The sequence below is a fragment of the Poecilia mexicana genome, unplaced genomic scaffold, assembly GCF_051168715.1.
Source record: "Poecilia mexicana isolate PSO_F unplaced genomic scaffold, ASM5116871v1 scaffold_18, whole genome shotgun sequence".
NCBI lineage: Eukaryota > Metazoa > Chordata > Actinopteri > Cyprinodontiformes > Poeciliidae > Poecilia > Poecilia mexicana.
This window is the reverse complement of record NW_028263387.1, coordinates 9,207,311-9,234,435: the sequence shown is the minus strand read 5'-3', so window position 1 is coordinate 9,234,435 and position 27,125 is coordinate 9,207,311. Positions and strand designations below refer to the sequence as shown.

Below are 27,125 nucleotides of genomic sequence, written 5' to 3'. Positions count from 1 at the left end.
ATGAACTTCTCTTATAACGTGAACTGTGATGTTATTTGTTTGGTAAGTGATTCTTTATAAATGAACCAACCTGAATTATATTGAAACAAATCAAATTCTTGTGATTTAGCTCTTTTTGTCTTTGCCTCATTCAGCAGCAAATAAACCCAGAGCCAAACTGACAGCAAGTGATACAATCATACCAGCAGGGGGCAGTGTAACACTGACCTGCTCTGTTAGTGGCTCTGCTGGCTGGAAGTTTGATTTGTTAAGACGACAGTCAGTGGATCATAAGGATCAGTTCATCAGAACCAATGATCCAGATGGAGTCTTCATCGTCTCAGATGAAGGTGTTTACAGCTGCAGAGGAGGAAGAGGAGGAAGAGGAGATCCAGTTTTCTACACTGAAACCAGCAATAAAGTCACCATATGGAAAACTGGTGAGTTTAGTTTCTGTTAATCACAGAAACAACAAATTATCTTCAACTTGTAAACACATCTATAGAACAAACTCATTCATTAAATATAATATTGTATTATTTAATAATTTTAAACTGCATCTTGCTGCATGAGTTTGATGTTGAAGTTTCACATCAAACAGTTTTAAAATCTATTAAGTTTAAAAGCTTTTAACTGTATGTGATTTTCTTATTTCTGTTATCTTTTCGACTAATGTTAATTATTTCCTATATTTAGGATTCACTGTTATTTCATTTATATCCTCAAATTATTCAGTTTTAATATTAATTTTTTCTTAAATCAGTTTGACCCCTAAAACAGTGAATCACAGCCTCTGAGAAAGAGCAAAGGTTTTAGTTCTGACTTTGTTTTTGTTACATTTCTAACCAGAGATTTTTCTATGTCAACAGTTTCCATTAAACCCACTGTGACCCGGAAACCCGACTGGTCTGAGATATTCAGAGGAGAGACGGTCACTCTGACATGTGAGATCAGAGGAGGAACTCAGTGGACGTATGAATGGAGAACAAACAACAAAAACTCTCCAACATCCAGTGAATACAAGATTATAGCAGCTGATAGAGACACATTCAGCTGCAGAGGAAAAGGAAACTATCAGTTCACACAATGGAGTGATGATCTCTCATTGACTGTTTGTAAGTAGATCATCTGTTATAAAACTAAAGTGATTATTTACAATTTTTCATCAAGTCTCATCTTAACAGTCATGTTTTCTTAACAACATTAAACTTTTCTATGTTGTTGAAAGATTTTAGTTCAGATTTCTAAACACAAGATCTAAAAATCAGCTTTAATTAGTGACTTTAGTTCTTTTATGTAAATTTAATTCTAGATTTAATATCAATAATATTTAAGAGGTCATGGTTAAAAATAAAACAGCTAAAGCTGATAGAAAAACAAAAACTCTTAAATTACTTATAAAGTCTGAAGGATCATTGAATTCAATCAGTTTTAAAAGTGACAAAAAGTTTGGATTTTTGCATTAGAGAGTTTAGAACTGATGGACCAAGACTTTTGCACAATCCTGTCTACATTTCAGGACAGTGTTGATGAACAGTAGATCCTGTAGTGAGTAAAGAATGTGTTTATGAAAAAAGATTAGTTTTTTTATTATATTTTAGTAAATATGTGAACACATAGACTGGATGTGATGTTCATTAAAAACTTTGACATTGTAACAAGAAAATAGTTATATTGATATTTTATATAAAATTAAAGAAAACGTTTCCCATCAGTCCTGCTTAGAGTTTATTTCTGTTTGATTTTAGTGGTTAAATTAAACCATCAAAACATAAAGTTTGATTTATGGAAATGAAATGTTTTCTTTATTGAAATAAATTTATTTAAATTTGGACAATAGAGGGTTTTATAAACCTGGATATTAATTGGACATGTTTGTCTTATAAAGTGAACTGAGAAGTTATTTATTAATTGATGTTGTATAAATAAACCAAACTCAATCTTTTAAAACTAGAATAATTTGATGATTTTGTTCTTTTTCTCTTTGTCTCAATCATCAGTAAATAAACCTGCAGCCAAACTGACAGCAAGTGATAAAATCATGCCAGCAGGGGGCAGTGTAACACTGACCTGCTCTGTTAGTGGATCTGATGGCTGGAAGTTTGATTTGTTAAGACAGCAGTCAGTGGATCATAAGGATCAGTTCATCAGAACCAATGATCCAGATGGAGTCTTCATCGTCTCAGATGAAGGTGTTTACAGCTGCAGAGGAGGAAGAGGAGGAAGAGGAGATCCAGTTTTCTACACTGAAACCAGCATAAAGGTCATTATTAATGAAATTGGTGAGTTTAGTTTCTGTTCATCACTGAAAAAACAAATGAGGTCTGAATCTTGAATTTCTGTTCAGTGCTGCAGTTTGTGATGAAAACCAGCAGAGCAAAACTAACCAGAGTAAAATAAAATGTAGTTTTTATTTATGATGCCTGAAATTTAAATCCATCTGTAAATGGATTTAAGATGAGAGGCTCATCCTTTATTACATTTTGTGACATTTGGTGGTAAAGTTGTTTCTTTATTGAATCAAATTCATCATGTTTGTTTTGGAGATTTTCTCACAGCTTTATTTTATTTAGGATTTTATGTTTCCTAATTTTATTCTTTCATAAACTTAAAACTTGACTCTGAAAGCAAACAGGTTCTCCAGGGAACAGAGGAGGAAACAAAATGTAATTTGAAGCAACAAATAACAATGTTGAAATTTCTATTTGTATTTATCATCAGTAGCAGATGGAAGAACTGATGGCTTATAGAAAGAAAGTCCTGGAGACAAATTCTGACCTGTTGTCTTTCTGCATGGAGTTAGTATGTTGGAGCGTGTGTGTGTGTGTGTGTGTGTGTGTGTGTGTGTGTGTGTGTGTGTGTGTGTGTGTGTGTGTGTGTGTGTGTGTGTGTGTGTGTGTGTGTGTGTGTGTGTGTGTGATTGTTTGTCCTGTGATGGGCTGGTGACCTGTCCAGGGTTTAATCTGCCTTTAACCAGAAACTGCTGGAGATAAAAACCAGTAAAGACAATCAGCTGTAAACAATGGATGGATATTTATTATTATTAAGATTTATAATCACTGTCGAGAAAAGTCGAGCTCATCCCACTTCCCCATGCTGGAGATTTTAGTTTAATAATAACAATAAATAAAGTTATCTTTAAAACTGATTACACAGGTGATATCAAGACCCAACAGTAGAGTCAGACAGTAATAAAATTAATCTGGTTGTGTGTTGTTATTGTGTCCCTGCTTTAATTCTACTTTTTTCTATTTAATCATAAAAAATCATAGTCAGACAGAAGGAGAGTTATGAAACAGGAAGAGCAGGTTTCCTGGAGAAAGAGGAAGTTTCCAGCCTGCAGTGATTAAAAATAGTTCAGACTGCTCATTTTGGGCATTAAAGGTTTAAAGAATAAAATCTAAACATTTTGAGTAATTGGATAAAACCCAGAGTAAAATACTTGAATTAATAATGATAACTTATAATTAAGCTAATAATTAATATTGGTTTAACCAGGGGTTGATGTTGGTTTGATTATAAGAATATTTACTCTTATACTTATGGAAGTACTTAACGGTGAAAGAAGTAACTGTGACTTTGGTGCCAAGAATAATGAATTATTCTTGGTTTCTTTTCAGAAATGTCTGTAATAACTCACATCATGATTATAATAAGAGTAACTAATAAGTAATGGTTATTATAAAATTATAAATGAATGCTAAATCAGAGAAACTAAAAGGTTATAAATGTGATTTTGACATTGAACTGGAAATGGGGTAAAGTGTGTAACTGTAACTAAAGGTCACTGATGTTGTGTTGGAGGTAGATGGTAGGTGAAAAGTCAGGGGGAAAGAGGAACTGATGGGAGAGCGGAGGTGACCAACGCCTTATTGCTAAACTTAAAACTTACCTAAGAAAAGGTTAGACACAAGAGAGCTGTTGAGCAACTCAGGGACATTAGAACAGACATCAGGTCATGTCCAAAGATGGTGATGGATATGAGACTATCGGTCCAAGCAGTCAGCCAATGAGACAGGCACAGCAACAAAGCTAGCCAATGCAAATGCACCAAAAGGGTGGATAAATCCTTTATAAGGTGAGTGCAAAAGAGGAATCTTTGGTTGGATCCTTCAGGCAGCTTCGAGCCAAGATCGAGATGGACAAAGAACTCTGCAGCTGAAGAAGAGCCGGGGCCACAGAGCCGAAGACTGTTCTGCACATGGGGACCAACCCGTTAGCCCCGCAACATGTGGCTTCAAATTGCACTTCTCTCATCAGCTGGGTTCGAAACCCCAAAGAAAAAGACCAAGGCAAAGATGAAGATAAAGACAAAGGCAAAGAGGAAGAACTGGTGTGTTCCTTCCATGAGACCAGCTCGTCTACATCTCGAAGGACCAGAAAGATCATGAGACGAAGAGAAAGGAGCTACAGAGCTGCAAGTCAAGAAAGAGAGGACCGCTACGAGCAAGAGGAAGTCACCCTGAGGCCCGAGACCTGCTGCTCTGACTCAGTACTCTTCCTGTACTGGGAGCCTCCTGCTGCTGCAACACCTTTTTCATCATCAGGCCAGTTCTGGGGTTCAAAATGCCAAACTCCGTTCATCTCTCTCAAAGTTTTCCTTTTTTAGTTCACAGTGTCAGCATTAGGGAAAGATAGGCTAGATTATTGATTTTACTTATTTGATTATTTCTGTCACTGATTTAAGCTGTACTGACCCTTGCAAAACTGCCTTACTAATAAAATAATTAGCATCAAGAAAATCTAAAAGATGTTGTGGACATTCAGTTAATGAGTCACCTTAAAGTTCTTTGATGGTTGTAAAATAGCTATGAAGTTTGATTCTGGGAGGAGAAAGTGGAAAATGTTTTATAGGTTGCTTTTAGCCAAAACTAAAACAACACCCTTGGGACTCGCCCGAGTCACTAAAACCAACCTGGTTCAATAACAAGTGCAAGTTGTAATAAGAGAAAGAGCGACCGTTAACAGGTGTGCTCTGTGAAACTAGCTGATTCTGGACTGCTTTATCTGGCTAATTCACAGAGTGAAAAAGGGTGGGACATCTGGATGGAGGTCGTCAGAAACCAGGTTAGTCTTTCTCGCACCCAGCTTAAACAGAGTTTACTTCAGTTCTGGGTAGGGTAAATCTCGGCAGATTTAGGAAACTCAATTCACCCGTTAGACGGAGAGCTGGGAGCAACATCTCCCTCCTCTCAGAAGAGGAAGTAGAGAGAGAGAAGGGGGGGGGGGGGGGTGTTGTGCAACAACATCACTGCACTGCTGTCATTTTAAGTACATTTCCTGATACCTGTCATTAAAATCATTTAGAAATTAAGTTTATAGTATATTTTGATATGTAGCATTTTAATCTGTCAAATTTTAAAATAATAATATTAATGTTTCTTGATGTTTGATTTCATCAGGTCAACTTGTTCCTGTCCTCTCTGTGTCTCCATCATGGCTGAATCCTGGAGCCTCAGTGACTCTGAGCTGTGAGGGTTTGGAGCATCAACCAGCAGGATGGAGGTTCTTCTGGTATAAAGCTGTTCCTGATCCATCAGTCAGTTATTATAGATTTGAGCTGCTTCCTGGCACCAGTGGTACAGAACAGAACTTCACCATTAATGGACCGACTCACACAGCAGGATTTGTGTGCAGAGCAGGAAGAGGAGAACCAGTGAACTACACTGAATACAGTGAACCAAAGTTTATCTGGTCTGCAGGTCAGTTTGTTTCTCTCTGTGCTATAAATAAACAGGAGCCATGATTTCAGTTTTATTTATTTTTGTCTAATCTTTGATCTTCAATGTTAGTCAAAAGTATGTTGCACATTGTTTGTTCTTTTCCTAATTATCCAAAAAGGTGAAATAAGTTTAATATTTTTAGATTTTCACCAGATAATAAACTTGAATTACTTTAGATTCAGAGGAAACTTCAACATTATTAAAATTTGATCCATCAGGAAATATAAGTAAAGAGATTTATGGATTGTTACTTTCATTTAGTTCCTGAACATCGATGCTCTTGTAGGCCTGGATACATTCAGTCTAGAGCTGAGCTGGTGGTTTGGTTAGAAATATTTAATGGTTGTAAACAAGCAGAGCAAAGACAACAGAGAAGAAAAAACAGGAGCTGAACAAAATATGGAGAGTTTGTAGTCTGACGTCTGGCTGGGACTGGAACCTGAATGTAGTCAAGAAAAAGAAGTCAGCAGGTTAAACTGCTAAATTTTACCAAATAAAATATTTACCAGCTTTATTTGTTAAATAAGAAAGATTCATTTTTACCGATGTATTTCATTTTATATACACTGAAATATTTGGATTGTTGTAAAGACAAACAATAAAGTTTAACATGTTGAAATGTTGTTAAAATACACAAAAACCAAACGATTGTTTTCAATCTGTTATATTTTATAAATGTTTTCCGTGCTCAGCTGAGATGCTGCGTTTCTTTTTCTTCTTCTTGTTTCCAGATCCTCGTCCAGCAGCTTCTCTCTCAGTGAATCCTGACAGAGTTCAACACTTCAGATCTGAATCTGTGACTCTGAGCTGTGAGGGAAACTCTGCTGGGTGGAGAGTGATGAGGTTTATAGAAACAGGAAAACTGTCAGACTGCTCCATCTGGGGGGAAATGACTGGATCTACATCTAATATCACTTCCTACTGGTTTAATAGTGGAGTTTACTGGTGTGAGTCTGGATCAGGAGAGTTCAGCAATGCTGTCAACATCACTGTACATGGTGGGTTATGATTTACTATCTTTTCTTTCTCTTCACTTTATATTTCAACATTATTTGCAGTGTTGATGTAAATACTGTTTTAAGCATCTTTTCATAACAATGTTGTCCCTGCAAGTTATTTGAAGAGATGCAATAACAAACAAAGTAAAATAAAACATTTTATAAATAAAAACGTATTTCAGTTATTGCTCTTTTCCTTAATAGTTTTTAAATTAAAATATGTTCATCTGCTGGTAGAAAGAAGAAACTAAAACTTTGCCTGGTTTTGTTAATAACAAGAATTCGTTAATCACAGTAGTTTTGTCTGACCAAGGTTCAAAGTGTGTGAGCTGTCTTTATTAAAATGACATGGTGTATTTGAAAAAAATAAAAACCATTTCCACTGATTCTTTGAGTGTTAACCAACCTGTGATTTCATATGTTTAAAAATTGAACATTAATTTTGAGAGATTTTTTTTCTTCCAGTAATTTTAAATTGTTTTGTCGTGTTGTGGACGTCTGAAATTTCAGTTTAGCTTTTGAGGAAAGTTTCTGAAGTGATGAAGCATCAATCTGAGTCAGAGCAGATTCCCTGGGAGTCATGAGAAGATTCATGTACTTTAAGTGAAAACATGAGCTCCTTATTTTTTCAGTTTCCTTTGCTGGCATTTACATTTGTTACATAAGAAAAACCCCAAAATATCGTCAGTCACTCTGGCTGTATAGTTGTTACATGTCGATCACATGAGGTCATAAATGAAAATGTCAAAATATAAAAAGATATTTAGTCCTGATAGACGGCTATAAAATACCCAGGATTTAAAAAGAAAATATTCAGGTCACCAACAGCAAAACAAATATAAGGTGTTAATATTACAACATTAGATGTTTTCTGCAAGGAACATGAGAGGAACATAGAAATAATTTTGGTTTAAAGCTGTTTTGTTCTACTACCACCAGTTTCTGACTAAATGTCATCATCCTCTGGTTGTTTTACAGATGATGATTCTGCTCCTCTCCTGCTGAGTCCTGTTCATCCTGTGACTGAAGGAGATCCTGTTACTCTGAGCTGCATAGATAAACAACAACGTCTCTCCAAAGTGTTTTTCTATCACAATGATAAACTCCTCGTCTCTGGAAGCAGAGGGGAGCTGAATATCTCTGCAGTGTCAAAGTCAGATGAAGGTTTCTACAAATGTCAACATTCAGGAAAAGATTCACCAAGGAGCTGGATGTCTGTTAGAGGTGAGGAGGAGGAAAATGATTTTCAAAATTTCACTTAGTAATTAGGTGAACACTGACAATGTTTATGTGGTGGTCAAGTTTAAGTCACATTTATCTGTTGTTAGTGAATGGTGTCATCAAATCTCCAGATAAATATTTTTTTATTTCCAGTAACTGTGTCCAGTCCTGTCAGCTCTTCATTTCTTGTCATGTTGATTGTTGGAATCGTCCTCATTATTCTCATGATTCTCCTGGTTTTGTTGTGGCGCTGCAGACGGTCCAAAGGTGAGACATTTTTCTGACAATAAAGGATCAAATTTAATCAAAAACTTGTTCAAATGTTTTAATTTTATTGTGATGTTTCGAGATGGACTGAAAATAGAAAAAAAAATGTTAAATGTCTTTTTCCCCCTGCAGACTTAAGCAGCATCAGGTCAGTGAAAACCATCTGTTCCCTCTTTAAACATGCATCAAAAATAATGACTTTCATGAAAACATTAAAATCTGTTTTTATTATTATTTTCAGATCAAATCAACCAGAGAGCATCAACCCTGATCATGAAGTGACCCAGAATGACGGTTCTGTTTACAGCTCTCTGCTTCATGGTTCGTCTCACATTAAACATCTTTATGATTAACTGGGATGCTTATTTACTTCATTTTTCTGATTAATCAGTTTCAGAAACAAACTAAACAAATAATTAAAGACAATCACATTTCTACTTTACTGGTGCTTATATAGAAAAAATATTCTGACATTATTGATCCATAATTATTACTCTTCAACAGTGTAATATAAAAATACAGTTATAACATTTTAATGAAATGAATAAAATTCACACTGGTAAGAAATATCAATATATCAAGATAAACTAATCAAACAAAGCTAAAATCAAACCATGAGAACATTTACTTCGTGTGAAAATTATGTTATTATTTGATCTATTTCCAGTCATTTGAACTTTGACCTTGTTCTGTTCTCTTTAGGTGACTCTTCCCTCTATGAAACAATCCAACTCAGCAGAACTTCAGGAAAAGGTAAAGTAAAGGTTTTATAGCAGAAAGAGATTCAACATCTGGCTGATTAGAGAGACTGATGATGGAAAATAATTAACTATTTCAAATGAAGATAAATCCAAACATGTTAAATACTCAAAGAACTTAAACTCTTCAGAAAGACTTACTCCAATAAATGGAACATTAAAAAACTTCAAAATTGTTTCGCAACATTAATTTTCTGTTTTTTGTGATTCCCAATTTATTCATCTGACAGTTTCAGCAGAGAGGATTCATCACCCAGCAGAAGATTCTGACTATGATGATGTTGACCAAGGTAATTATAGCTCAACATCTACATAATAAATGTAGACATAACACACTGTCAAAAATGTATTAACCAAACCAAAGAAAAGGACAATAAAAAAGGTGGTTGATTCTTCATTCAGCTTTTTTATCCAATGTTTATTTTTAGATTAATCAAATTAGTTCATCTTTTAATAGGTTCACATTGTATCAATCTTTGTTTTCTTATATTCTATATAACAGAAGATTTAAAGTAAATCACTGAAATTGAGTTAAAAAATATATAATTTTATTTTTGAACATGTTCTGGTCTTTAGAAGACTTTAACTCATTTTTAATGTTGATAAATATCTCACTGAATAATTTCTCCACTGACAGGAAAATAATCGTGATGCACCAGATGCAGCAGTGCTGAATGATCCTGCATGAGATAAAAGCTGTTTTCTGGGATAATCCCATATTTTAATGTGATTTTGTTGTAAATCTGTGAACTAAAATAATCATAATTCAAATATCCAAATATTTTTTTGTTTGCATGCATTGTTCATTGTCTGTCAGATTTGTGAAATGTAACAAAATATATCATATTCTTATTTGAGATGCTATTGATTAATTGATGCTGTTAAGTATTAACATTTAACATTTTGCCATTTTAAGTTTCTTTTGTGATGAAGTTAATTATCTGTAAAGTGACTTTCAGAATGGTAAATGAAAGTAAATATCAATTAAAACCTGTCAAAGTGTCATTTCACTTTAATATGTGTCGATGTTGGACGACTCTGCACAGAAGAAGAAAAAATAACATTTTGATTCTGTTGTTCAGCTTTGATTGAGTTTATGTCAAGTTGAATAAGTTAATAATTCATCTAGTACAAAAACTATTTTATCTATAAATATGAAATTTGATTTTCTGTGAAGATGCAAAGAGAGAAAGAAAGAAAGAAAGAAAGAAAGAAAGAAAGAAAGAAAGAAAGAAAGAAAGAAAGAAAGAAAGAAAGAAAGAAAGAAAGAAAGAAAGAAAGAAAGAAAGAAAGAAAGAAAGAAAGAAAGAAAGAAAGAAAGAAAGAAAGAAAGAAAGAAGGATCCAGTTTAAATGTTCAGGTTCTTCAACACGTCTGACTCTCAATGATCAGAGGAGATGAGAACCAGAGCTCCCTCTACACAACCCCAACCTATAACTGGATGTGAATATGATTATTCATCACTTATCTAATAATCTGAACATTTCAAGTGAAAACATTTTCATGCACAGAACTATGCATTCAATATGACAGGAGTAAAATTTCCATAGCAACATTGAAGTAGATTACACTGAGAGCCGCCTGGTTTATTGTCCTAAAGATTCAAAGTTTAAAAATCTGAAATAAAACATGATTTGTTTTGCCATCTCCAAAAATATTAAACAGCTGAATATTTGAATTGCATCCAGTGAGAGCTCTGAAATAAATCTATTGTAATGCCCTTTAACGGCCACTAGATGGAGCTACAGACTAGAAATTTAACCGTGAAGGTGCAGAGTTTCATCATCCCAGTTTATTGTGAGGCTGTTCATATTTCTGACTAGCAACACAAAACAAATGTATATGGAAACCAGAACCAGAAGCTAGAATTTTCTAAACTGAGCCCTCCTCTTATATTATGGTTATAAATGTATTTATAAAATCTGTCAATGAGATATTTATGAAGAAGCAGGAAGAAACTTTAAAACTTCTTTAATTCTGACTGTGACATAAGTTTCTTCCTGCCCACAGCCATCAGCATGTTCCTAGAAGAAAATTATGTTTCATCAACTGTGTTATGGGTTAGGTTTAGTACTAAGGTGTTAATACTAAAACTTAGTATTCACTAATACTTACCCTAAGTAAGGGTAAATCTACTGGGGTAGGCTAAAAAAATAAATGGAAATTAATGCAGTGTCTCTGTGAAGATAAAGACATATTGTGTGTGTGTGTGTGTGTGTGTGTGTGTGTGTGTGTGTGTGTGTGTGTGTGTGTGTGTGTGTGTGTGTGTGTGTGTGTGCGCGCGTTTGTTTGTAATACCTTGTAGGGACGATTTTCCTGACATATACTATGTTGTGGGGACCAATCGCTCCTCGTGGGGAAACCCTGTTTTTGGGTCAGGGGTCAGATTTAGGGCTAAGGTATGAATTGAGTTTTGGTTGGGGTTAGGGTTAGGGTTAGGCTGTAGAAATGAATGGAAGTCAATGGAAAGTCCCCACAAAGATAGCCAGACAAACGTGTGTGTGTGTAGGTGTGTGTGTGTGTGTGGGTACGGCCGCGTGTGTGTGCTTGTGGATGTGTGTATCGTTTTGCAGCTTCCTTAAAAGCTCCATCTCTTTCTAGCTGATCAGTTTACACAGTTCATTTTCAAAGAATATTTATGATACGTGTGATTTTTCCATTCAGTAAGAATAGGACCTTGTCTCTTTCATCATCGCAAATATTCTTGGTTTGGTGTTGATGCTGTCCTCAGAAATGAGGAAATGAAATATTTTAAGCTCCTTTAAATGCAGCTGTATTCAAGAGTAAATGATTGCTGATCATTTATATTCATTCTATTAATTTTTTAAATACACTTGAGCTTCAGACTAAAGAACCACAGGAAGATATTTAGTCCTTAAACAATGACTGAGGATGGCCTGATGGAAATTGACTCAACATGTAAGTTTATGTCAAAGGAATCATCAGCTAAAGATCTTAAAGCCCCATAGTGTCAATTTATTGCACAGTCTAGTCACTGTTTCTTTCAGTTGATATGAAAATGCTGTCCATATCAAAAATAACTTAAGTTAGATTTTGCATCAAAGCTGCATGTAGCACCTTGAAACTGGCCTCTGTCTCTTTAAGAAGTTGCTATTCGTTCCAACACTTCCTCTTCAGTACCTCATGTCAACAATGCTTCCCCTCACTGTCCATTGATGCCATTTACAGTTGTTTTTTTTAGCATTAGACTGAGAAGTATTTCCTATGATGAGCTCAGCAGACGTGCAGGTCCAACAAGTGTTTGCTGACTGCTGCTGCCGCTAGTCTGGAGGAGCTACATGGAGGAGGAAGAAGGAAAGAGTTCACTGTGTGCGAGAGATGGGCTGAGGACTGCAGGGCTAAGTAGGAGATTTGTGTAAATAAACGGTACATTTTATGAATTTAGACACTTGATTGTGGATAAAATGGAAATTTTGACACATAATTTGACCATGTAGAACAGAAAGCATAGATAGACTTCACTTATACATTTTAATGCTGGAGATCAGTCTGACTGCACTTGCTTCACACGGTCTTACTTCTATTTTTATTACAGTTCAGTTCATGTCTGATTGTGGTAATGAGGTAATTCTCACTGTGAGGCTCTTTAGACACAAAGAGGAACCATAAAGTTTCTGTCTGTTCTCACAACCTAGAAACCAGAAAAAACAAAAACATCTCCATAAACAGACAGCATAAGCATATTATCACTGTTGGACAGAAAACTTTTTATATAGAAAATTCACATTTTTCAACAACAAAAAACATATAGAAAAAAGAAATCAAATGAAAAAAAAATAGAAAAAGAAAATGAACTGATTTGAACCAGTTAAAATTTTAAACCCTATTATTATTCTCAGCTTCATTCTCTGCATCTATGGATACACCAGACCCATAATCTGGGTCAGATATTTAAGGTTAAATGCAGCCCCGGCTCCAGACGAGTTTAATTGGAGGCCGGAGGGGATCTGCTTATTTTGGGGGGGCAAAATGAATCTACATATCTATAATAATATTACACATGCAAAAGAAAAAGGTACAGAGCAGTAAAACTATTCTTATATGTACCTTTTTTTTTCCTTAAAGGTTATTCAAGTGAATGCAACAAGTACTACCCACTTTTCAACATAGACAACATCAGTAGCCTACAGGCTACTTGTTAACAAGCTTAAGGTTCTGTATTAGCATTAGCTAGTCATCTCTTAGCTAACATTACCTGCATCCAACAGCTTTACTCAACTCAGTCGGTTAGTTTGGGGGAAAAACTGTGCAAAGTTCTTTATGCTTTGCTGGTTTGCTGCCATGATTCAAACACAAACCTGAGCAGCTCAGCACAGCAGCAGCAGGTCTCCTTCACTGCCACAGGTGTAAACCCAGCGCGAGCGGCTCAGCGTTCATGTTGCGTTTGAAGGCGGCTCGGAAAAACTGGTTACTACGTGTTAGCAAAGGATTAAACAGTTTTAACTGCAGACAAAAGTGACAGAAGGCACAGATATGGGAAGTGCAGAAGCCCCTACTGTATCAAATCGAAATAGGGATAAAAGAGAGTTGGCAACTCTGAGGTATAAACAATAAACAGCTTCCAGTCCAGGAGGGGAACGGCTGACTCTGTGAGCAGGCAATGTCCGACCATACAGCGGCCTGGTTGAACGCCTTGCTGTGGCTCAACTAACTCTTGTTGGTTTCACTTAACCTTTCTCTCACACACACACACGCACACGCGCACACACACACACACACACACACACACACACACACACACACACACATTCACACCAGCTTATCTCCTTTTTCAGTAATATCGTGGTTTTCAATGCTCCATGAGTCATTAGCTGCTTTTAATCACATTATAATATCCCATTGTGTCACTTAGCAGCACTGAAGCTGCAAACCCACCAGACATGTAATTTGTTCATCACTGAGCTGAAAAGCTGATGAAAGGAAGTTACTTGAAGAAGGTGTGAAAAAATATTTTTTGAAAAAATTAGAAGTTTAAGAATCAAAACGGAAAAGTTATTTTGCAAACTTAAAAGACAAAACTTTTCACAAAACCTCAAATTCACATCAATGCCTTTCTTTACAATATGAAACATTTGTTCAAAGTCGCAGTATTTTTATAACCACATACAGAGTTTTGTTCATGAAACAGGTTGAAATGTCTGTGCAGTGGACAGGAAATAAAACCCACCAACTCCTGCGGTCAAAGCTGCTGCTGCTGCTGTGAAGTTTGTGTAAAAAGGGAAGGAAACACACAGCTACACTGAGAAGCATAAAACATGCTGGTGTCATTTATGTGTGACAGATGTAACGTCTTCATACTTATAGATAAAACAACGTAGAAACCTTTCTGATGAGCAGAAGGTCTGGATGTGAGGATGGAGAACGCTCTGCTCTGCATGCTGGGATTTTTCTGTAAGTTCATCACTGACTTCATGTTCAATGATCAAAATGTTTCTGTAAGATGGAATTAGAGTTTAACACAGTTTGATCTGTTTCTCTGTCATCTTGACAAGAAGCGATGTGTGTTTTCTATGACTAACTTTATATGTTGTCTTGGTGTTGTTATATAACTGCTTTTTGACATGAAGCCTTTTTGATATTACATATTTTATCTCTGACTTTATTTCTACAACCAAACCATTTTTTACCTGAAATGTCGCTAAAGTTAAATATATTTGTTTTGAGTTTAATCATATCTGATCAGCTTCTGCTCTTCATTCCAGTTCTCAGTAATCTCATCTATGTAAATGCTGAAGGTGAGAATCAGTTTTTCTTGTTTGTTTTTCATTCAGTTTATGATAAATATATAATTAACCACCAACTTTAACCATTTTAAATTAAATATATATTTTTTTCAGTTTTATTTGAAAGCTAGTTAGACTAATTGAAAAACAGTGCATTGATTTGTGTTGAAATAAATATCTTTATGTACAAAATATTAACAGTAGATGAATATTTTTCTCTCTCTTTGATCATCTCAACATATCTGAGTGAATCAGGAAATAAAAACGATAATCAGGAAAGAGACACGGAAACAAGTCAGTAACTTTCTGGTTTCAAGATCAAACTGTCTAATGTATTTAATGGCTGCCTCAGCATCTTACATTATCATATGAAGTTACCATGTTTATTAGATGTTTATGTGTTTAAAACTGAAAATTCACATGAGAGGAAACTTAAAGTGGAGAAAAGTTTGTGCTTTTCTGTAAAAGTTGAAATGTTTTCTCTCTTTAGCGCCATCTGCTGTCTGTGATGTGAAGGCAAAAAGTTCATGTGGACAAAGTTACTTCCCTTTTCTTTATACTGACATTTATTAATCTCACCATCAGTCAGTCAGACTTTACAATTTCTTTGCAATTACAAGTCCTTTACATGTTCTCCCTGTGAATGTTGGGTTCTCTCCAGGTACTCTGGTTTCCTCCCACAGTCCAAAAACATGACTGTCAGGTTAATTGGTCTCTTTAAATTGTCTTTAGGTTTGAGTGTGTATGTCTGTCTCTGTGTTGCCCTGTAATGGACTGGTGACCTGTTCAGAGTGATCCTGCCTCTCGGTACAGTTGACAGCTGGGCTCCAGCATCCCTGCTGACCCCAATGGGATAAGGGTGTAAGAAAATGGATGGATTCCTGGCAACAATCCATCCATTCAGGGATAATTCTTGTATCTCCATCGTTTGTTGTTGTTCAGCTGTGAGGATCCTGGTTCAGCAACAGGAAGATGTGCAGGAAATCATGATTTCAGCTAAATAACTACTGTACACCCTGATGATGTTTATCTGTATTTAATAGTGTAAATTTAATTAATTGCAGTTTCTCCAGACCACAGACAGACATTTGCAACTCCAGTCATTTGATGATTTGACAGATTATTATATTTTTTAACTGATTCTTCGATCAGGTGATACAAAGGAAACAGCTACACTGACCTCAGATACAAACTTCATGCAGCCCATTGGTACAAAATATACATTTTTATGTTTAAATATTTTTGAATGAATATATTCTTTTTATTTCCGTATCATCTGTGATTACTTTTTGTCTTTCAAAATGAACTTAATTTCTGTTTCGTCATATTTACTCTTGGATACAATAAATGTTTATTTGACATGGCAGGAAAAGTTTTATATGTTACATTTCTAACCAGAGATTCTTTATGTGAACAGCTTCCATTAAACCCACTGTGACCTGGAAACACTACTGGTCTGAGATATTCAGAGGAGAGACGGTCAATCTGACATGTGAGATCAGAGGAGGAACTGAGTGGACGTATGAATGGAGAATAAATGACCAAGACTATCCAGCATTCAGTGAATCCATATCAATAACAGCTGACAGTGGAAGATTCAGGTGCAGAGGAACAAATTACTACGGATCAACACAATGGAGTGATTTTTACTTATTACCTGTTTGTAAGTAATCTGTTATTGACATGAAGTGACTATTTAAAATGTTTCATCAAGTCTCATTTAATCAGCAACATTTTTCCTACCTAAAATTTTATATTGCTTTAATAGTTTAAAGTTTCAGACAAAAACTAAAAATCAGCTTTTCCTGCTGCTTAAAATCATTTATTCATCAATTTGTTAGAGAAAAAATATCATATTGTTATAATCATCTGCAGAAGTGACCTTTTCTCAGTAAAACAATGTTATAAATGTTAAACTTCATTTCTGTCATATTTATTTAAAATAAATCAACCAAAGCTGAGAGAAAATATGAACATGGAGGAAATTTAAAAACAATCAGTTTTAAATCTGATAAAAAGTTTGGAAGGAGATTAGAGAACTGATGATTAGACCAAGACTTTTGCACAATACTGTCTCTATTTTAGTAAAATGTCTCTCATATAAAATCCCTCCATCCTCCAATGAGCCAATAAAAGCTGATAGGAGGCAGATTGTGATTCTCTGGTCCTGCTGCAGTTTTCCAGGAGGCCACTGTGGTTCCTCTGAGTTCAATTCATCTGATTGAAAGTTTAGAAAAATCACCACTAGACTAAAAACAGTTCAACCTTTAGTTGTCAGCAGAGCTTTCCTTGTTGAAGGACTGAGAAGTGATTTGTGCAGTAGAGCTGATTTCCAGCCCAGTTCTCCTGACTGCAGCAGAACATTAGAAGATGTTCTGGTTCAGTAGTTTGGTTCAGCTCAGCTCTGACTGGGATTTGATACAACATGATTTGATTCAATCACAGTCAGATTATTATGATTTCTGTGTTTAAAAAATGATTTGCAGTGATCCTCAGTAAGAAACAACATGATGAAGTTCTGTCCAGATTCTGACTGTGTGTTTCTGTGATTTTCTTGAATTCATTCAGTCTGGACCTTCATCCTTCTGGACCTCCTGGTTGATAAATACACAAGTTGTAACTTTAGAAATTATCTGAACTTTTTTAATCAGTTCAGGTTTGAGATTTTGCTTCCATGAATCAAATGTCTAGAGTGTTATCATTATTATATACTTTTAGAATATCATTTATTTCATAATTATCATAAGCATGATGATAGAACAGACCTGGCAGTTTTTGCTAAGGATTCATTATTTGTGTTTGGTTCTAGTGGCTCAAGATTTTATTCTGGATATTTATTTGTTTTTATGTTTTGCATCAACAGCTGATAAACCCAAAGCCACAGTAACACCAGCAATAACATCCCTGCCAGTAGGGGGCAGTGTGACACTGACCTGCTCAGTGAAGGGCTCTGCTGGCTGGAAGATTTACTGGTACAAGAAGTCAGTGAATAATAGAGATCAGTTCATCACAATCAGTGAACCAGGTTCAGTCCTCAGTGTCACACAGGGCGGTGTGTACAAATGCAGAGGAGGAAGAGGAGATCCAGTTTTCTACACTGAACACAGCAATGAAGTCGACATTAAAACTGGTGAGTTTAATCATTTTAATCATCAACCTAATTAGAGATGCAGTTTGGATCTTCAGTTTCTGTCCCAGTTCTATAGAAATAGTTCATATTTGAACCAACAATATGAATAATAATCACTAGGAACAGACAAGCAATGAAGTATTTAACAAACCTTTTGACACAGTGAACACAACATTCATGCTATTTATTATAAACAATCTGAAACAAGTGAACCAGAATAACTGGAGAAAAAAAGTATAATTACAAATCTATTGGTCACTGAAACAATGGACAGAACGAACCACAATCTTCACTGTGAAACCAGAACAACAATCAAATCAAAGATGAACTGTTGACCCAATCAGAGTCTTTCCTTATATTAAATAAAACCATCAGTAAATCTAAAATGCTGGGCAGCTGCATGATCCATCTTATGTGTTTATAATGCTTCTCATGCTCAGATGTCTGAGACTTTACAGATTTCTTGTTTGTCCAACATGAACCAAATCAAATTACATTTAAAACATAAACCACATGTGGCTCTGCTGCAGTTAATGGAAGATTTTCTGTATTATATTTGACCTGTATGAAGGTGTCAAAGACTTTCACTGACAGGTAAAATCAGTTCTCTACTGGAACTGATTTGTCATTTTGAGTTTTAGATGTAAAATTTGCAACAATGCTGCAATTTGTGACATGATATGATTATCATCAACATAGCAGGAAAAGTTTTACTGCTAATTATTATTATTACATTTCTAACCAGATATTTCTTTATGTGAACAGTTTTCATTGAACCCAGTGTGACCCTGAAACACAGCTGGTCTGAGATATTCAGAGGAGAGACGGTCACTCTGAGATGTGAGATCAGAGGAGGAGGAACTGAGTGGACGTATGAATGGAGACCAGTCAGGTTAAATTATTCTCCAACATCCAGTGAATACAAGATCAACAAAGCTCACAGTGGTACATTCAGCTGCAGAGGAAAAGGAAACCATCAGTTCACACAATGGACTCAATACTCATTAACTGTTGGTAAGTAGATCATCTATTATAGACATGAAGTTATTATTTACAATGTTCCATCAAGTTGCACTTAAAAAGGTCACTTTTCCTAATTTGTTGCCCAAATATTTTAGTTTAGTTTTTCAAACATAAAAACTAAAACTCAATGTTTCCTTTTGCTTCAAATCATTCATTGATCAACTTCTAAGAAAAACTAAAATCATTTTGCTCCAATCAGCTGTAAATGTGCAGATTTTCTCAGTAAAACAATGTTATAAAGTTTAAATTGCAATTCTGTGATATTTAATCCAACTTTTTATGTCACTGATTATCTAATTATCTCTAAGACTTTTAAACCAGCCAGACTTTCTTTTACCCTTTTTATTACCATCCTGACAGATGGAGACTAGATTTCATACAATTATGTTGAATAAAATCCTGATGCTGAAAGATAAAGATTTCTTGAATGAGAAAGAGGAACAATGACCCTTTACACAATGTGTGTTTTATGTTTTAGACAGTTCTATAGCAATAAAATAAATCCAGGTCACATTTTGTGTAATTCTGGATTTAAGACAAATTTCCAGTTAAAGTAACTGTTGTTAATAATAAATAAACACAATAAATAAATCAACAGTGAAATTCATTGGAAAGGCTGTAGGAACTTTGAAAACAACGACTTTTAAAGGTGACAGAAAGTTTAAATATTTGAAGGAGAATTTCAACCTTTAGTTGTCAGCAGAGCTTTCCTTGTTGAAGGACTGAGAAGTGATTTGTGCAGTAGAGCTGATTTCCAGCCCAGTTCTCCTGACTGCAGCAGAACATTAGAAGATGTTCTGGTTCAGTAGTTTGGTTCAGCTCAGCTCTGACTGGGATTTGATACAACATGATTTGATTCAATCACAATCTGATTATTATGATTTCTGTGGGGTTTTTTTTAATTAAATATATAAATCCATAAAGATCACATGTGCTGTTAGTTAAAATCATTTGACAGAATAAATCAGTGAATTGTTGAACATCAACATTTATTGCAAAAGTTAAGAAATGTGTCCTATGTGTTCTTTAGACTCATTCTGTCAAATATTAAAACCATTAAGGTTTAAGGTCTGATTTGAGGGAATAAAATGCTTACTTTGTCTGAATTAACTTGCTTCAAAAAATATTATGCAGTGGATATGAATTGGACTTGATATCCACTGTCAGTTTATAAGTGATATTTTTTAAGTGGTGCTGTATAAATGAACCAAACTAAATTACATTGATACAAGTCAAATAGTGATTATTTAGTTCTATTTTGTCTTTTTCTCAATCAGCTGCAAATAAACCCAAAGCCTCACTGACAGTGAAGGACACAATCATACCAGTAGGGGGCAGTGTAGCACTGACCTGCTCTGTGGACATCGGTGAAGGCTGGAAGATTTACTGGTACAGAAATTCATATCGTACAGCTCAGAACATAATAAACAATAAACCAGATGGATTCCTCGTCGTCTCAGAGGGAGGTGTTTACAGCTGCAGAGGAGGAAGAGGAGGTCCAGTTTTCTACACTGAAAACAGCACAAAGGTCATTATTCATGAAATTGGTGAGTTCAGTTCCTGTTCATTAATGAAATTAACAAATTGATTTGTTGACTCTTGATTTATTTATTAAATAATGCAATTTGTGATAACAACCAGAAGAGAAAAGCTAACAAGAGCAGGTTAAAATGTAGATTTTATTCATTCATCCATCCTCATACACACTTCTGTCCCTTTGGGGCCTGGAGGAGTGCTGGTGTCTCCAGCTATCAATGGGTGAGAGGCGGGGTTACACCCTGGATAGGTCATCAGTCCATTGCAGGGCAAATTTTATTCATAATGTCTGAAAATTAAATCCATTTGCAAATGGATTTAAGATGAGTGGCTCGTCCTTATTCATTTTATGACATTTTATGATAAAGTTAACAACTTTATTGAATCAAATTCATCAACTTTGTTTTGGAGATTATTTTGCAGCTTGTTAATTTAGGATTTTGTATTTCCTCATTTTATCCGTTTATATCTCACACTTAAATTTTGAGTCATCATAACTGTGAATGAAAACATATTCAGTCAGAGGGAAAAGAAAATAATTTGAAGAAATAAAAAACATTGTAAAAAATTCTTTCTTAGAAATATATCATTAGTAGCAGATGGCAGCACTGCTGCATTGCAGAAAGAAAGTCCTGGAGACGAATCCTGGCCTGTTGTCTTTCTGTATGGAGTTAGCTTGTTCTCCTAGAGTGTGTGTGTGTGTGTGTTCACTCCTTATCACTATTATTGGTGTGTCTAAGTTGGTTGTTTGTCCTGTGATGGACTGGTGACCTGTCCAGGTTGTAACCCACCTTTGACCAGAAACTGATGGAGATAAAAACCAGTAAAGACAATCAGCTGTAAACAATGGATGGAAATTTGTTTTTATTAAGATTTATAATCACTGCATTTTTGACATTTTAAGTAAATTTCCTGATACCTGACAGGAAATTTACTGACAGATATCAGTAATCCTGATACATTCATAACACATTAATATGCAGAATTTTGGTCAATGTCAAAATCTAATATAATGTTGATGTTTCTAATTGTTTAATTTCAACAGGTCAACTTGTTCCTGTCCTCTCTGTGTCTCCATCATGGCTGAATCCTGGAGCCTCAGTGACTCTGAGCTGTGAGGGTTTGGAGCATCAACCAGCAGGATGGAGGTTCTTCTGGTATAAAGCTGTTCCTGATCCATCAGTCAGTTATTATAGATTTGAGCTGCTTCCTGGCACCAGTGGTACTGAACAGAACTTCATCATTAATGGATCGACTCACACAGCAGGATTTGTGTGCAGAGCAGGAAGAGGAGAACCAGTGAGCTACACTGATTACAGTGAACCAAAGTTTATCTGGTCTGCAGGTCAGTTTGTTTCTCTCTGTGCTGGAAATAAACAGGAGCCATGATTTCAGTTTTATTTATTTTTGTCTAATCTTTAATGTTAATCAAAAGTATGTTGCACATTGTTTGTTCTTTTCCTAATTATCCAAAAAGATGAAATAAGTTTAATATTTTTATATTTTCACCAGATAATAAACTTGAATTACTTTAGATTCAGAGGAAACTTCAACTTTATTAAAATTTGATCCATTAATTAATATTTAAAGGTGCTTAAAACAGTATGTACATTAACTGCAAATCATTGAAATATAAGTAAAGAGATTTATGGATTGTTACTTTCATTTAATTCCTGAACATCGATGCTCTTGTAGGCCTGGATACATTCAGTCTAGAGCTGAGCTGGTGGTTTGGTTAGAAATATTTAATGGTTGTAAACAAGCAGAGCAAAGACAACAGAGAAGAAAAAACAGGAGCTGAACAAAATATGGAGAGTTTGTAGTCTGACGTCTGGCTGGGACTGGAACCTGAATGTAGTCAAGAAAAAGAAATCAGCAGGTTAAACTGCTACATTTTACCAAATAAAATATTTACCAGCTTTATTTGTTAAATAAGAAAGATTCATTTTTACCGATGTATTTTATTTTAGATAAACTGAAATATTTGGATTGTTGTAAAAGTTTAACAATAAAGTTTAACATGTTGAAATGTTGTTAAAATACACAAAAACCAAATGATTGTTTTCAATCTGTTATATTTTATAAATGTTTTCCGTGCTCAGCTGAGATGCTGCGTTTCTTTTTCTTCTTCTTGTTTCCAGATCCTCGTCCAGCAGCTTCTCTCTCAGTGAATCCTGACAGAGTTCAACACTTCAGATCTGAATCTGTGACTCTGAGCTGTGAGGGAAACTCTGCTGGGTGGAGAGTGATGAGGTTTATAGAAACAGGAAAAGTGTCAGACTGCTCCATCTGGGGGGAAATGACTGGATCTACATCTAATATCACTTCCTACTGGTTTAATAGTGGAGTTTACTGGTGTGAGTCTGGATCAGGAGAGTTCAGCAATGCTGTCAACATCACTGTACATGGTGGGTTATGATTTACTATCTTTTCTTTCTCTTCACTCTATATTTCAACATTATTTGCAGTTAATGTACATACCGTTTTAAGCACCTTTAAATATTAATTAGTTTTTTCCTCATCTGCAATATCTAAATATTTGTATCATCAAGGTTGTCCATGCAAGTGTATCTGAAGAGGTGCAATGATTAACAAATTAAAATAAAAACATTTTGATTTAAATTTAGGTCAAACGTATTACTCTTATCCTTATTTGTTTTTAGATTAAATATGTTCTACTTGAATAAATCAGAAACTAAAACTTTACCTGATTTTTGTCAATAATAACAATCAGGCTGACCTACTGTGTGGTCAGACACTCAGTCTGGGTTCAGGGTTCCCAAGTTGTCTTTTTGAAAATGACATGATGTATGAGAAAAAAAAATAAAAACATTTTTCACTGATTCTTTTAGTGTTTAGCCAAATTGTGATTTTATATTTTAAAAATCAAACTAACAACTTTAATTTTGTGAGATTCTTATCATTCAGTCATTTTAAAGTCTTGTTCTGTTCTGGACGTCTGAACTCTCAGCTTAGCTTTTTACTCATGAATCTGAATAGAGGAAGCAGAAATTTGACTGAGAGCAAATTTCACTGGGGATGATGAGAAATGTGCATTTACATGTGTTACATAAGAAAAACACCAAAAAAATCATGAAAATCATTTCAATGGTAGTTTTACATGGCACTGACCAGTGGTCATAAATCAAAATGTCAAAACATAAGAAGACATGTGGTCCTGATCCTCATAGGCGGCTTAAAGAGAAAATATCCAGGTGACAAAATAAATGTGAGGTATTAATATTAAAACATTTGATGTTGTCTACTTGAAATATGATATAAAATATTAATTCAAAATATTTTTTTGTTTAAAACCGTTTTGTTCTACCACCAGTCTGACTAAATGTCATCATCCTCTGGTTGTTTAACAGATGATTATTCTGCTCCTCTCCTGCTGAGTCCTGTTCATCCTGTGACTGAAGGAGATCCTGTTACTCTGAGCTGCAGAGATAAAAATCAAAATCGTCTCTCCAATGTGTTTTTCTATCATAATGATAAACTCCTCCATAATGACAGCAGAGGGGAGCTGAATATCTCTGCAGTGTCAAAGTCAGATGAAGGTTTCTACAAATGTCAACATGCAGGAAAAGATTCACCAAGGAGCTGGATGTCTGTTAGAGGTGAGGAGGAGGAAAATGTTTGATTTTAAAAAATCACTTTAATTAGGAATCAGGTGAACGCTGCTGGTGGACCAGTTTAAGTCACATTTATCTGTTTCCAGTGAATGATGTGATCAAATCCACAGATAAATAATTTCTTTATTTCCAGCAGCTGTGTCCAGTCCTATCAGCTCTCTTGTCATGATGATCGTTGGACCAGTTGTTGGAATTATTCTCATTGTTCTCCTGATCTTGTTGTGGCGCTGCAGACGGTCCAAAGGTGAGTGTGTGTTCTCCTCACACTGGATCCAAATATTCATTTGTAAATTGTTTAATTATTCCTGACCTTACTTCTTTTATGATACAAAATGGCAGCAGGAGGATTTGAATAATCAAATCTGACTTTTTTTACAGATTTGTGCTGCATCAGGTGAGAAGAGTCATAACTTTTTCCTCCCTTTTAAAGAAAAGCAGTGGATTTTTTTTTCCTGAATAAGTTTCATGTATTTATTATGTTTCAGGTCAAAAGGCTCACAGAGCAACAGTCAGACCTTCACTACAAACCAGACTGAACATCATGATTATAGTTCCCTTTGTCATGGTCAGATTTATTTAGATTTTTTTTTTTTACAAATGTATCTTAACCTCAGTGTTAATAGATTTGGGTCATCAATGAATCTCTGCTGCTGACCCAGACTCCAGCTGCAGATATTATACAGTTTCTCTGTGTTCATGCAACACAACTTATGTGCTTTATGGAAAACTATGAGATTATGTGATGCAGTTATTACTGTTTATGTGCTGCTGTCTGTCTGCCCTGAAATTTGTGAACATTTATTTCAGCTCTGAATTTTCAAAATGTCTATAATGTGACTTTATGTCTGGTTGTGCTGCTGCTGCTGTTTAGATCAGAGATTTAACAAACTGAAGAAAAAATGTGAAGAAAAATGACTTTTGCTGTTTACGGTCAAATTAATAACATTTTTCTCTTTTCAGGTAATGCTCATCTTTATGATACTGTCAGCTCTGCTGAAACTGCTGGAAATGGTAAATATTTTCAGGCTGTTTTCATATGAAATTATTGGGTAATTTACAATAACCTAACAAAAAAACATACATATTTCAGCTCCAGAAGAACCCAGAGACGTTACATACGCTCCCATTGAAATGAAAACATTTGGGAAAGAGAGTGAGTCCCACATCTCTACAGTCGATAAAATAACTCAATGGTTTCATCCTATATGTTGGTGATTATTTTATGATTTTTCCAGGGAGACATCCTGCACCAGAAGAGGGCGCTGTTTACTCTGAGGTGAAAACAGGAGCTGCAGGTACAGTCAGTCTTTGTAGTGAAATGTTTCTTCATGTCAACGTTACACTGCAGGTTATTACAGCTCAGATATTGTAGGTCCTGTAATTCATCAGTTCTGTATGAAAGAAGATAAACTGATCAAACGTTTCCTGAGATCTGTTCTCTGATTTCAGACTCCACTCCAATGTATGCTGCAATTGATCCAAAAAAGAAAGCCAAGAAGAAAGGAAAGGGTAAAGTCAACATTTATCTGTTGTACTTAATGCTCATAATTTTTACAAACTATATTTTATGCCATTTAATATGTTGCAGTATATCCAGTTATAATTGCTTTAATTGTATTCATTTGACTTTTAGTATTAAAAATGTCTCTTTGTTTACAGAAAATCCAGGTCCTGCAGCAGCAGAGGCAGCACTTTATTCTGAAATCAGATCAGCTCCAGATCTGAGGATCAACGCTGCCATGTAGGCTGGAGGCTCTGATGGTTTATTCTGATATTTAGTAAAGATGTGCCGATCAGGTTTTTTCCTCCCGATACCGATCACCCATGAGAGCCGATCACCGATACCGATCACATAATTTTTTTTTTTTTTTTTTATCATAAGCACTACCGGTTACATTATGTGGAAAAAGGAACCATGAATTCACCTTAATTTAGACAAAAACTTGTTTTTAACTTTTTTCAAGAAGAAAACTAAACAAAACAGGCATTGTGCAAATTGTACTGCTATTGATAATACTATCTTTAACAGACTGAAAACATATGAAGGCTCTGAAGAGGCTAAATAATGCAAAGAGCCAAAATAAAACCTCTCAACATTGCCAAAAATATTCAAGTATAAAACTTAACATTCAAAGGCAAAAACAGGTTCCATTACAATAAACAATCCAGAGTTACTGAATGAAAACTTCCTGATAGCATGGCGGCTAGCTGATTACTGCTAGTTCTGATTGGCTGTTTCTGACTGAGCGGAGTAATTATGCAGATCAGGGAGGAGATCGATTATTTTTTTAGAGATTATCTGTCTCATGTTAGGACAACTAAAGTTTTAATACGTATGTAAAATTTATTTTTTAAGTTATATGCTGCAGCTTTAAGCAGGTTCGGTGTGAGAGTCACTACCAGGTGGAGCAGAAGCGGCGCTCCGTCTGTGAAATATTACTACCTGTAGCGTAGCAGCGGTTCAACAGGAGAGCAGAACCAGCGTCTTACATCGCAGCTCGAAGACTTAAATAATTTTGCGGGTTATTTGTTTAGCTTTCTGACCGTCATGCTAATCCGGGTGAGTGTTTGTAGCTGTGCGCTGCTTTACCTGCCATCTGATCCTCCGTATGTCTTTTTTACTGCAGTGAGCCTCGATGTAGCCAAACTCCGTCAAGTATGGCATTGTTTTTATGTCGTATTAGCTTCGTTGTGTTGATGCATTTTGACTGCTTCAATTTTCCGCCGCAACACGCAAACTTCCCCATTCACTCAGTGCGTTATAGTTACACATCGCTTAGGATTTGTTGCTACGCGTTTGCGCAGTGTGAAGGAAAGAGGAGACCAGCTGCACAGGTAGGCTGGGAAATGAGATGATCGGTATCGGCAACAAGAGCCAATGATCGCCGATCACCGATCATGCACTTTTTCACGAAAATCGGCCCGATTATGATCGGTGACCGATCGATTGGCACACCTCTAATATTTAGTCAATGAAAAGCTTCTTTGATCAGTCACCATTTTTATCTCTCTCACACAAATCCAGTGAGAGAAGCTGTTTAAGCCATAAAATAAACATGGTAGCATGTTTTATGGCTCACACATAAAGAAATTTGAATTTGGTTGAATTGT

General features: G+C 35.4%; 1 protein-coding gene and 1 long non-coding RNA gene across 2 annotated transcripts; both read left to right on the top strand.

Annotated features, from left to right (window-relative positions):
- Nucleotides 1-26,640, top strand: LOC106912206 (Fc receptor-like protein 5). Its single transcript, XM_088016010.1, has 23 exons — nt 1-42; nt 110-419; nt 849-1,094; nt 1,980-2,261; nt 5,382-5,681; nt 6,434-6,700; nt 7,679-7,924; nt 8,075-8,197; nt 16,108-16,353; nt 17,554-17,820; nt 18,586-18,834; nt 20,121-20,390; nt 21,425-21,724; nt 22,521-22,787; nt 23,751-23,999; nt 24,148-24,258; nt 24,393-24,408; nt 24,500-24,579; nt 24,975-25,025; nt 25,105-25,167; nt 25,250-25,309; nt 25,464-25,523; nt 25,674-26,640. Exons 1-23 carry the CDS (start codon nt 1-3, stop codon nt 25,757-25,759), a joined length of 4,191 nt encoding a protein of 1,396 aa, XP_087872136.1. The 3' UTR covers nt 25,760-26,640.
- Nucleotides 8,997-9,949, top strand: LOC148154011 (uncharacterized). The gene is made up of 2 exons (XR_015766058.1): nt 8,997-9,236; nt 9,584-9,949. It is a non-coding gene; the product is annotated as an uncharacterized LOC148154011 (long non-coding RNA).
- Nucleotides 26,641-27,125: the final 485 nt, after the last annotated feature.